The 12,521-nt window shown below is 38.3% G+C and overlaps 1 protein-coding gene across 5 annotated transcripts in view; it reads right to left on the bottom strand.

Annotated features, from left to right (window-relative positions):
- Positions 1–12,521, bottom strand: part of TTLL7 (tubulin tyrosine ligase like 7) — a 138,261-nt gene that overhangs the window by 84,704 nt on the left and 41,036 nt on the right. For 3 of the 5 annotated variants that reach the window (XM_047872926.1, XM_047872922.1, XM_047872924.1), the window contains exons 2-4: positions 5,501–5,696; positions 5,160–5,291; positions 267–388 (exon numbers count right to left, since the gene is read on the bottom strand). In XM_047872926.1, coding sequence (XP_047728882.1) covers positions 267–388; positions 5,160–5,291; positions 5,501–5,525 — 279 coding nt within the window. In that variant the 5' untranslated portion in view covers positions 5,526–5,696. The remainder of the gene's footprint in view (positions 1–266; positions 389–5,159; positions 5,292–5,500; positions 5,697–12,521) is intronic. The other 2 variants (XM_047872923.1, XM_047872925.1) reach the window with 2 other exon arrangements.

Here is a 12,521-nt window from a genome sequence, read left to right as displayed (position 1 = left end):
CACCTGGGTGGCTCAGTCGGTTAAGCGTCTGACTCTTGGCTTTGGCTCAGGTCATGATCTCATGGTACGTTAAAAGTGCGATTTGAAAGAATTCAGGCCTTATGTGATGAGTCAGTACAACCGGACAGCAACAAAACAGGTTGTTTGGGTAAGTTAGAACTGAAATTTAATATGTCAACACATTAAGAACCAACCCTAAGTAAAATTATAATGGAATTCATATAACTTTCCTGATAACCAATAATTGGTCATGATTAATTCCCCACCTGGTAATTTTGCAGCTCGGCAATCTTCTCCTGCTGAACTGCAGAATCACACCATATAAGGTTGCTTGTTTCATCCTCATCTGGAGTTTTCATAAATCCCATTTCATCTATTACTAAACGAACTGCAAGTAAACGGTTACGTTAAATGAAAATTAAAATACTTCTGAAGTATATTCGTTGTGGAAACATTTTCTGATATGCGCACATTTTATCTCACGGTATTTCACTTGCAAAATATCCATTAGTTGTAGCATAACCTTGTTTTTAGTTACAACAATTTATCTAGGGCCAAATTATACTCACAGTAACTGAGAACTGTTTTTAGGTTGCACTCAAAATCCCTGGTTTCAGCCCTCCGAGATTTAGCGGATACACAACACTGCTAAGGAGTTCAGGGATTATTCATGGCACAGTGAAAACATACACACAGCTGAGACAACACTAAGGAAAATGTACTTCAGGGCTTTTTTGTGACCTTGGGCTAGGTACAAAAGGGAAAAGGTAATAATAGTCCCTGATCATTAGACCTATCCTTTACTTTCCACCTCCCCAGTTCAAATTATTTTTAGCAGTTAAAACCAAGTCAGCTGTGTTGACCCAGGATATGAAATAATGAAGCAAATTCACAGCAGAGATCTAGAAACTGGCCCTCCTATCTGCTCCTAACCCTTTAATCCTATTGAAAGAATGTATGCTCAGAGGAAAGCTTGTTTTTTAGTACAAACTATTTATATGCCCCTCTCTGACTTGAATATCACAATTAATATCCAACAAATTTCAAGTTAAGAATAAAGACAAGCACAGGTGCTTGGGTGGCTCAATCGGTTGGGAGTCCGACTTGGGCTCAGGTCATGATCTCGCGGTTCATGGGTTTGAGCCCCGCTTCAGGCTCTGTGCTGACAGCTCAGAGCCTGGAGCCTGCTTTAGATTCTGTGTCTCCCTCTCTCTGCCCTTCCCCCGCTCGTGCGCTGTCTCTGTCTCAAAAATAAATAAATATTTTTTAAAACTAAATAAAAATTCTGAGTCTTCATAGAATGGTGTAACTGTATAGACGCACTTCAACACTTTATTTTTAAATATTTTTAAACATACTGGTACCCTTCGTAAAGGGAGAAATGGTAATTGGGGGTCAGTTGTCTGAATCTACCTGGCTCAGGCATAAAACTGATGAACAGACACCTGTTGGTCTCAAGTCCTAGAGACTCTGATTGCTTATTTGGCTGAGGAGAAGGAAAGGACTTTTTATGCACTGGTTCTGAGAACCCAGACATAAAAGGAGGGAACAGTGATTGGTGGTGGGTGAAGTTAGGGCTGGGGGAGGAATGTGGAGCTGGAGTGGTAGTTTTCCATGAGAGGCTTGGGAACCTTTGGGGCTGTTCTGAAGGCCCAGGTAAAAATGTACAAAGCAAGAGTTGGGAAAAGGGCTGTTCTTCTCTGGTCTGCCCCAGACCACCATGCAGCGTTGGTGAGCTGAGGCCTCAGCACCTGCCGTGCCACGTGGGGCTCCCAGGAAGGGCAAGGGCAATAGCCACACAGTCTGGGAGACTCCTTTAACTGACTCATAAGCAGAAAAAAATAATGAGGCCAGAGCATCAGCCCAAGAGTAGACCTGCTCCTGAGTATAGGAGAGACACTGTCTGGGGCTGCTCAGAAATCACTGAGAAGACCTTAAAGAGAGGATTGGAGCGGGTGGCAATTAGAGGGAGGACGTATAAGGAGCTACTCAAACGTGGTCATAAATGTATACATGAACCAGTGAGGCTGAGGACATTCAGGTTACATAGCCATAGAGGAAAAGATCTACTCTTTCCTTAGGTTCACAAAATCAAATATGTAAGGTCAGTCATATATGTCTCTTTTATTATGAAGTTCAAAGCTTGGAGAGCTGACAAAGTCGAACTTCAAAATACAATGTCGGGAGTTAAAATGTCACTTTTTTCTCCAGTAAGTTTAATTTATTTAATCAAATTTTTGTTTGAATTGAAATTTTAGAAATCAGTTGGAATCTTTTAAGGATATCATTCTCCACTACATGGAAAAGAAAACCCTTCAATGTGTCGGTTCAAAATAGAAAGTTGTTGACACCTAAAGCCTAACTCCATGCCTATAAGGCTGATTTGTTAGGAGCTCTCTTTTAAAAAGGAGGTGAAACAGTTGCCTCCATATTGAACTTCTACCAAGCCAAACACCCTACTGGAACAATAGAGATAACCATATGAACCACTTTCTCACGTTTCCCTTTGCATATCACATACCCGCTTCTCGGATCTTTTTTGTCCCCATTTAATAAAAATTACCAAAAATACATTCCTCACAATTTGTCCCATGATTTTTTTCCCTAGACCCATAGAGCTTTCAGAGGCTAAGCAGAAGTTTTAAAAATAGGAATCCATGCAACTATCTAAATTTTAGATACAGAAGATACATTTGTTTCTCATTTTAAATTTCAATTCATACTTTACTTAGGCAGCATGATATAGTAAAAAGAAAACTGAATCTGGAATGAAATGAATTCAGGTTCAAGTTCCACTTTCGCCATCTGTATGAACTTGGGTAAGTTGCTAACTCTCACTGGGCTTGTTTCTTCAACTCTGCTATAAAGGACATATTAAGAAAATCATGTGAAATATCATAATGTATTAATTATAGAACTGTGGGAATGCACTTCACTATTCCACAATGTGTCTTCATAAGGAACTATAAGAAAAATTTCTCTCAAGACACAGGAACACAGAAGTCCTATATCCATTGAATAACCAGTATGATTTTATCTCCTGCTATGCATTCTAGAGTGGATTGTGTTTTAATATTTGCTTCAGTTGAGACTCCGAGTCAAATCCATCTCTAACTATAGAGGGTCTCAAGGAATGTATTTTGTATTCTTATCAGCCACAAGATTCATCCTATTTTCCTGTTTTTATTTTTCCATGCATATTTTCTTATGGCTATTAGCCACTTCAAATTCACTATTAGAGTGAGGGAAGACAGGGGGAAAGGGAGCAAGGGAGTAATGCAGCCTATATGCAGGGTTATTTGGAAGATTAAGTGAAATAATACACGTGGAAATGTTTGGCCAATGGTTATAAAAAATTACTATTAAAACTATAGCAAGGTTTTCTGCCTGAGGAAATAGGCAACACCAGGGCAAAAACACAGGTGTGCTGACTTATGGCTTAAGTGTATTTCCATTATATAAGTCAACTGTCAAGGAAGCAGTAATTAAATTGTAAGAAGTACGCTGTTGCATTCACTAGCTTAAATAAGGGAAAAGCAAGGTAGCATTTTCTCCTAGGCACATGGTCCATTCTCTCTTTCCCTCCCCTATACTTAGCTCTGTATTCTGTCAACGGTCCCTGATTCAAGGCCCTACAGGAATTTTGTTAAACACAAATGAGCAGGCTCAGCAAGGAGGTAGGAATCATTATAAAGAATGCTAAGGCAACTTCAGCCCTGGGAAGACTGCCTGGGAAAGTGACGGGGAAGTGCACTGAAACACTCTCCTATAGATCAAGGCTCCTTATGAACCCCGCCAGAACCGTAAAAGCAAGAGGGTAAGTTAACACCACCCATCAATCACTTTAACAACAGTCGCCTTACTCTTGTTCCTAGAAAATATGCTGCAGATAAACCCTGAATCTTTCATATTTCACCCTCCCATGCTAACTTGCTTCAAGTCCCTTCCTCTGAGAACCACTTGTTGGAACAGAGTATCAGGGGACCTCAATTCCATTGAAGTATTCCACTGATTGCTCAAGAACTTTGGTGAATTACTGTAAATGAAATGAGATTCCCAAAGATTAATAAGGGTAAGAATAATTAACATCCTTGAGGTTCACATGATTTTCCTTAACTTTTAGTGCAAAATGGTTGAGAGGAAGATTATTTGAGTACTTACGGTATTTGTTAAGAGTTTTGTGTGCAATGCTGGACAAATGTATCTTAATTTATTTTATTTTTTTTTTTTAATTTTTTTTTCAACGTTTATTCATTTTTGGGACAGAGAGAGACAGAGCATGAACGGGGGAGGGGCAGAGAGAGAGGGAGACACAGAATCGGAAACAGGCTCCAGGCTCCGAGCCATCAGCCCAGAGCCTGACGCGGGGCTCGAACTCCCGGACCGCGAGATCGTGACCTGGCTGAAGTCGGACGCTCAACCGACTGCGCCACCCAGGCGCCCCAAATGTATCTTAATTTAAAACGATTATTCTTCTTATCTATTCTCTATACTACAGATACTGTTTACACATAAGAACTGCAATTTCATTAATAAAAAGCAACAGCATCATCAAAAGAATTTTTTTAAAACACAGAGAGAAATATATTTTTACTCCTTAAGCCAGGTTCTCATTGTTTAATAAAAATCTCAAATTTTGTGTTTTTTTATTTTGCATCTAACATTTTAATCTGTTTCATGTTGATTTGATACTTGATTTAAAAACTAAGTATTAATCAAAATCACATGTATTGAATACTATCCCATTAATAGGTAAAGCTTTTAGCAATGTTTACATTGATGTTCTTTCTGATTATTAACATGTTAAATGTCTCATAAAATAGAAAATTTTATAGAATACATTTAAAAATCAATTACAGGGGCACCTGGGTGCTCAGTTGGTTAAGCATCTGACTCTTGATTTCGGCTCACATCATGATATCATGGTTGGTGGGTTTGAGCCCTACATCAGGCTCTGCACTGCCAGCACAGAGGTTTCTTGGGATTCTCTCTCGCCCTCTCTCACCGCCCCTCCCCCCCACTCATGCTCGCCCTCTCTCTCTCAAAATAAATAAACATAAAAAAATCAATTACACAAAAGATTATTATCTCCAGAATTTCTACATTGTTTTCAACATCAAACCAGTTTCCCCAACAATTATGATTCTGAGGAGACCTACCAATTTCAAACTTTGTCCCAGCAACATTTGCTGTAATGATTCCCTTCTTTTTCTTCTTTCTGACTTTCCTTTTCATTGTGCTTTGATAAGGCAATTCTGTATTCAGATCCAGGGGAGAGGGTCCCTGAATAACTTTAAAAGAAATGTAAACCAGCCAAATATCACTGAAATAACAAAAATTCCAGAGCAGAGAACACAAATGCCCCCCCCACCAAAAAAAAAAGTAAAATTATAAATTCTACTTAAAAGTCCTCAATTAATTTTTAATTCTTAAAAAAAAAATTCAGTGATGATCTATAATATATCCACATTTTGTAGTGTGATTAAGTCAATCTGCTTACCTCTTTCTTGAGGCAGAGATGGCATTATTGTCTGTGCCTGTGACAGTGTGTGTTACTGGACCAAGCTCTCAGGAAATCTGGAAGGCCTGCATGAGTCTAAGTAGGATACAGCTCCAAATCACTGAAAGTTCCTATCATATTATCTTGGTGGAATCCTCAGATTTCAGGACACTGAAGTTATGGGATGAGAAGGTACCTGTAGGGATTTTAAAACAAAGTCATTTTAGAAAACAACTCTGACGAAATTTTTCTATTGTCTTTAAAAGTCAAGTGAAGGTGAAAGTTACTGTACTCAATCGACAAATGTTTGTTAATTTATAAAACCTTACGCAAAATGCCAAGTGATAGTTAGTTCCCTGTCCTAAAAAGTGTAGTCTAGAGGAGGAGGTTTTATTTAAGTTACGTATCATATTTACACACAATAAATAGCATGCCATACACAAATAATGACGATAACCACACTCGCTATCATCTACTGAACACTGACTATCGTAGGCCACTTAAGCCATTTAATCTTGCAGCAAAACCATGAGGTGGAAGCTTTTATCCCTAGCTTACAGTTAAGTAAATTGATCTCAGAAAGGGCAAATCTTTACACAAAAGTGACAATGGGAGATTAAAGTGAACAACTCTCTGGTGTCAAAGTCAGTGCCTTAACTAGGACCCCACACAACCTTCAACCCAACACCTGAAAGTTAGATGCAGCATCACTTTTAATATGACACAGCGAAGTGACTGCCAAGGCAGAGATCACATACAACGAAATACATAGAAAAGTGATTCCTAGTGAACGGGTGGCGGGGGTGAGGGGGGGCTTGTTGGTAGGGAGGGAGTTGATGACTTCATAAAGTAGACCACATTTGAATTGTGCCTTAAAAAATGAACACAATTTTGAAAGGCAGAAAATGAAAGGAGTCATCATTATGCTGATCTTATTTGGGCACACAGAGGAATGCAATAAACATTTTTTAATGAGCTCATTTGATTCGGCTACACCTCAGCATGGGCTATATTACAGTCCACTTATTTTCACTGTGTATGTATGAACCTAGGTATTTATGCCCTGACTATACTATATTGCCCAGTCTATACTGTCAACTTTCTAATTTCTCCCTTCATGTTGTAAGAATCTTTAAGTGCTTGTAAAATGTCTCTAAGCACAATGAAACACTATAAAGCCTATCATGATAAACAAAGGTATGGTATCAATACCTTTATCAGGAGGTTATCAGGTTTATCAGAAATTCAGCTATATAAAATGTGACTCTTAATACATCACCCTCAATAGTCATTATTAATAATAGGATTCATTATTAAAGAAAATTTAGAACTTAGTTTTTGGGTATCATTTTTACTAGAATAATTATCTAGAATAATTCAATATGAAAACTAGTTAACTATTACTTATTACAGAACAATTGTGGACAGGCAGTGCTAAGAATCTAAAATATCTTACCTAATTAACACACCTGGAATTGAGATACCATTTCTGCAATTTTCTAGACATGGAAATCAAGGCTAAATAAGTTAAATATACCAAGGTAACACAGTTTATAAATAGAAACCTAGGCTTTGAACCCAATTCTGACTGATTGTTCATACTGTTCACAGAGCCCCACTATTTTCAGACACTGTGCTAATATGCTATATAGATGTAAAAAAAAAACAAAACAAAACACAAAAACTTGGTAACCCAGTTGCAGTACAAACTGCCAGATATGCGTGTATTGTGGGAGATCACAATACTTCAAAATCAAACACTGAAGTCACAGTAAACATCCTCAGCCTGACCTCAGCTCCCAATTCCAAGCTGGAAATAGACTAGATTACTTTTCAGAATAAAAGAAAGGAGTGGTCTAAAGTTCAGTGTGATTTCTTTCTGGAAGCTCTTTGATACCTCAGGGAGGTAACTATTTGGGTTTACAAGTCCTTGTCCAACATCTTGTTACTGGAGTAAACAAAGATTCTCTTATGGTAACAGAGTACGTATTACATCGAAAGTAGGTGACAAAGTCAAGAAGAGTTTGAGACAACATCTGCCAAACTACGTTGACAATAAGTTAGTAATTGTTATCAGCTCTAAAAACAAATTTGTTAATTTCTGACTTAAATAATGAGCCAAACAGCTTTGATTAGTATAGAGCTCAAAACAGGAACTGTTACCCCTTCACTCACCACACAGGAATTTAAAGGCCTTAAATTTAGTCTATCTTTATATGCTTTACTTAGTTGCATTTATATTTTGGTGAATAACAGTAAGAGTGCTTTAACAAACTCAAGAACTTCATCCTACCGTCTCAATTCTAATCATTTCATTGTATCCCTAGTGAAAGATGTGAGACGGCAAGATTGATCACATCACTTAAATGAGCCATGGTTACCTACTTTCCAGAAGCACACAGCATGTTTCAGTTACCTCCGAAATACTTCAAGCCAAGGGTTTCTTAAGCTTGGCTGCAAAGTAGAATCACCTGAGAAACTTTTGAAACTCCTAGCGCCAAGGCCACACCCCAGACCCAAGTGGGGCCCAGGCATCAGCATTTTTTTAGCTCTCCATATAATTGTGTCATGCAGCCAAATTTGACAATGTCTGCTGCGAGCACATAATGACACTGAAGCCAATAATAGTTAGTTATAACATACACAGACAAGAAAAAAGTAAAACAAAGAAGAAAACTTTGGAACCTGTATTTAAAAAGGCCAAATAGGTAAAAAAAAAAAAAAAAAAAGAAAGAAAGAAAAGAAAAGAAAGAAAGAAAGAAAAAATCATTCATTAAAATCTTCATCTCTAGTTGAAGTAAACAAATTGGGGGAAAAAAGAATTAGAAGATCAGCAGAAATTGATTTCTAAGACAAATAAGCAATTTTGTTCTGCAAAGAAGCCATTTCCAGAAGGACTCAGTTCTCAAAAATGTCAAGCAAATGGACACCTTGAATGTAGAAGTTCAAGGGCTACCATGCAAAACAATAGATACGTAAGACTAAAACACAAAAAGCTGTAATTCCAATACATTTGTGTTGGAGTGCTCTTTCTTCCCAGTCCTTTCTGTTGAATTACAACCCATCACTTAAAGTCCAGATACAAATTTCCACTCTTTCCTTAGAGCTTCCTCTGATTATGTTTGAAGAAATTCATTACTCCCTCTTCTGGTCTATCACAGAGACCATTATTTGTACCCCTATCATATCACCAACCACAAACTAAGAGGGTAAGCTCTGTGAAGACAAGTGGTTCTGGTTTTCTTCTCTCTTCTTCAATCCTCCACTTCCAGAGCCTAGAATATTGCCTCACACAATGCCAAGAAAGTACTTGTTCATGATGCCACCGGGCAGGAACCAGAGGTGGTCATGGGGCTCTGAGAAACAAACACATATCATTTACAATATATTACTTTCACATTTTTAAGTGAAAAAGGCAAAGTACCTAGAAGTTTACATCTGGGTAAAATAACAGAAGAGCATGTGGGAAATATGCCTCGAGTGGTGGCAGCCTGTTGTGGCAGATGCACAGCTAAAGGAGACACCCTTTCGTGTACACCCATTAGTATCCCGCGCTATTACCTTTTGAAAAAGTAAGATACATGTGATAAAAGTTTGTTTCATCATTACAATGTTAATAACAAACCCACCAAACTTTGCGTGTCATTTAGATAAAAATACAATATGATAGAAAGAGCACTGAACAAGAGGTCAGTTTCAATTCTTATCCTTTATTCTGCCACTTAACAGATACATGACTTAATTTCTTACTGTGCAAAAGGAAGAAATTGACTTTTTCCAGCCTTACAGTCAAAAATACCAACCAATGAGGATAGCATTGGTTGGTATTTTTGATAATAAGATGAACACCAAACACCTTTTGTGGAAATTATGAAGGAAACTCAGATGTTCCCAACATCCCCAGGAATCTGTGCCCAGTGAATGCTATATAGAATGGGTTCTTCAAACATATTGGCAGAATTTTAATTACCATAGATTACTAAATTTTAGTAATCTTAACCAAAGGTCAGTGGGAACCAAAATTAGGGTTCAGTTGAAAATATCTAAAATTATATTAAATAAAAATTTAATAAAAGCTGTTTTTATGATGAGAAGGAAGGAGAAAGAAAGGAATATAAACCAGTACCTCCTGTGTACTAAGCATTTTTCACATAACTTCATGTGTATTTAGTCCACCTAATAAATGCCCTGGTATATTTTATTCCCATTTTAAATATAGGAAAATTTAGATTTCATGGCTAAGTAACTTGCCCAAAGTCACACCTAATAGGTGACAATGAAGTGGCTTGTCTTTAAAGCCCATGACATTTCCCACTTTGTATGCTACCTTCAAAATTCAGTCTTTAAACATGACACATTGAAGATTTCACAAAGAAGCTTAATTCTGCTTGAGTGGAGCTGTTTTAAAAGCTAGAGAATGAGAGCAAGAGAATCAAGCTGTGGTTTAAAATGTAGTTGAGATCACAAAGTTGCATCAGATTTAATCTGTCTTCTTAGAACCCCAAGGCAGCTATCCATATCCAGACTGTCTTCCTGTTTTTTTCCTTCATGAAGGTACTACAATTCAACAAATACTCTTATGTAGCAGCCACTGTTCTTAGTGAACAAAATAGGTAAAAAAAAATTTTTCTTTGTGGTGCTTACACTCTAGTTGGGGAGAGACTAACAATAACAGCAAACATATTAAATAAGTAAACGTCAGAAAATGCTAAGTACTGGGGGAGTTGGGAACACAACTGATTAGGAGACCAGGAACGTGGGGGGAAAGTAAGGAGAAGAGTTACAATTTCATTTTATTTTTATTTAACGAAGAGCCTTTTATTTTTATTTTTTATTTTTTATTTTGAAATTTTTTTTTCAATGTTTTTTATTTATTTTTGGGACAGAGAGAGACAGAGCATGAATGGGGGAGGGGCAGAGAGAGAGGGAGGCACAGAATCTGAAACAGGCTCCAGGCTCTGAGCCATCAGCCCAGAGCCCGACGCGGGGCTCGAACTCACGGACCGCGAGATCGTGACCTGGCTGAAGTCGGACGCCCAACCGACTGCGCCACCCAGGCGCCCCTATTTTTTATTTTTTAAAGTTGATTTATTTAGAGAGAGAGAGAGCACGAACAAGGGAAGGGCAGAGAGAGAGGGAGAGAGAGAATCCCAAGCAGGCTCTGTACTGCCAGCGAAGAGCCTGATGCGGAGTTCAAACCCACAAGCCATGAGATCATGACCCGAGCCGAAATCAAGAGTCAGATGCTTAACCGACTGAGCCACTCAGGTACCCCAAGAGTTGCAATTTGAAATTTGAATCCAGATGGATTGAATCCAAATGGAGATGATAAAAATCTGATGGGTATGTGCACATATGTGCCTGTAAGCATATGAGGATATGAACATGTGCGAAGGGGAAGGAATGGAGAAGACATACCATTTCTGTGGTACTGAACAATGTCTAAGCCCTCCAATATGGTTCTTATTCCTAAATCCTGGTTTTCCTATGTATTTATTTTCTACATTGGTTTTAAAATTACTATTTTCACACTGACAAGGAGAACAAACATGTTTCACAGTGTATATAACCAGTTTTATGTACTTTTGATAGGGTATCAATTTTCTGATGGAGAAGGAGAGAAGAGGGGCAGGGAGATCCCAACCCCTCTCTCCACCTTGTGTCCCCAGGACAGACATTAGATTTGCACACACTGCTGATGACCCTCTTGGGTTCTTGTCTCCTAGCATCATAGTTTTTGGCATCTAAGTTACTCCTGTCCCCCTTCCATACTTGTATCCTACTAATAATATGACTTTTCAGATCTCGAAACAACAATCTGTATTAGGAGAGTCTACATTTTGGTGCAATAATAAATATCCCCCATATCTCAGGAGGTTAAAACAGCTAAAGTCTATCTCTTAATCATGCTACATATCAACCAAAGACTGGCAGGGCTGCTCTGCATTTCACAGTCACACAGGAAGCCAAGCTGTTAGAGCAGCCATCATCCTAAAACCAGTCACTGTACCAGAGGGAAAGAATTTTGGAGGCTCTTATATAGGCAACTAATGACACACAAAATTTCTACTCACACGTCAATGGCCTGAATAAGTCACATGACCCCAGCCAGCAAGAGTTAGGAAGTACAATCTTATATGACCAGTAACACTAACAACCATCACAAACTCCCTATTTGAACCTTGCTACCTCCCCCTAGGCACTATTTTCTAGTTCTCCATAGCTCCACTTTATAGTATTCTCCTCTGCTGGAGAAAAAAAAAAAAAAAAAAAAGATAGCGAGACTCTGTACTAGGCCCAGTATACCCCTTAATTTTATACAATGGATAATTAAATTTCTCTATCCTTCGCCTGCTCTGGACTGTAACAACACTGATGAGGAAGAGGAAGAACACAAGAAAAGGGAAGGGATCGGGTGATTTCAGTCATTTAATGTTAAGCATACTATGTGCCAGGCACTCGTCTAGGTTTTTACATCTAAAACTCTGATCTTCACAACCTAAAAGGTGCCGTTATTATTATCCCTATAGACAGCTGTTTGAAGAAAAGAGGTACTGGGGGCGCCTGGGTGGCTCAGTCGGCTAAGCGTCCGACTTCGGCTCAGGTCATGGTCTCACGGTTCGTGAGTTCGAGCCCCGCGTTGGGATCTGTGCTGACAGCTCAGAGCCTGGAGCCTCTTTCAGATTCTGTGTCTCCCTCTCTCTCTGACCCTCCCCCATTCATGCTCTGTCTCTCTCTGTCTCAAAAGTATATAAACGTTAAAAAAAAAATTAAAAAAAAAGAAAAAAGAAAAGAGGTACGATGAACAATGATACTGAAACACAAGGTATAAGAACATTTTTAAATGATAATTCTGCAAATTTGCCTCAAAATAATCCCCTCCGGATTTCTAAACTGTAACTATCTCATGAAAGATGTTTCTAGTACTACTTCAAAATAATTGAAAAATAATGTTACAAAAATCATATCCAATCAGGCTTTTACTTAGGGGAAAAAAACACTCTCCACACACATAACGTAT

The sequence above is a fragment of the Prionailurus viverrinus genome, chromosome C1 (assembly GCF_022837055.1).
Source record: "Prionailurus viverrinus isolate Anna chromosome C1, UM_Priviv_1.0, whole genome shotgun sequence".
NCBI classification, from domain to species: domain Eukaryota; kingdom Metazoa; phylum Chordata; class Mammalia; order Carnivora; family Felidae; genus Prionailurus; species Prionailurus viverrinus.
The sequence above is the reverse complement of the archived record's forward strand: the minus strand, read 5'-3'. Positions and strand labels throughout refer to the sequence as shown.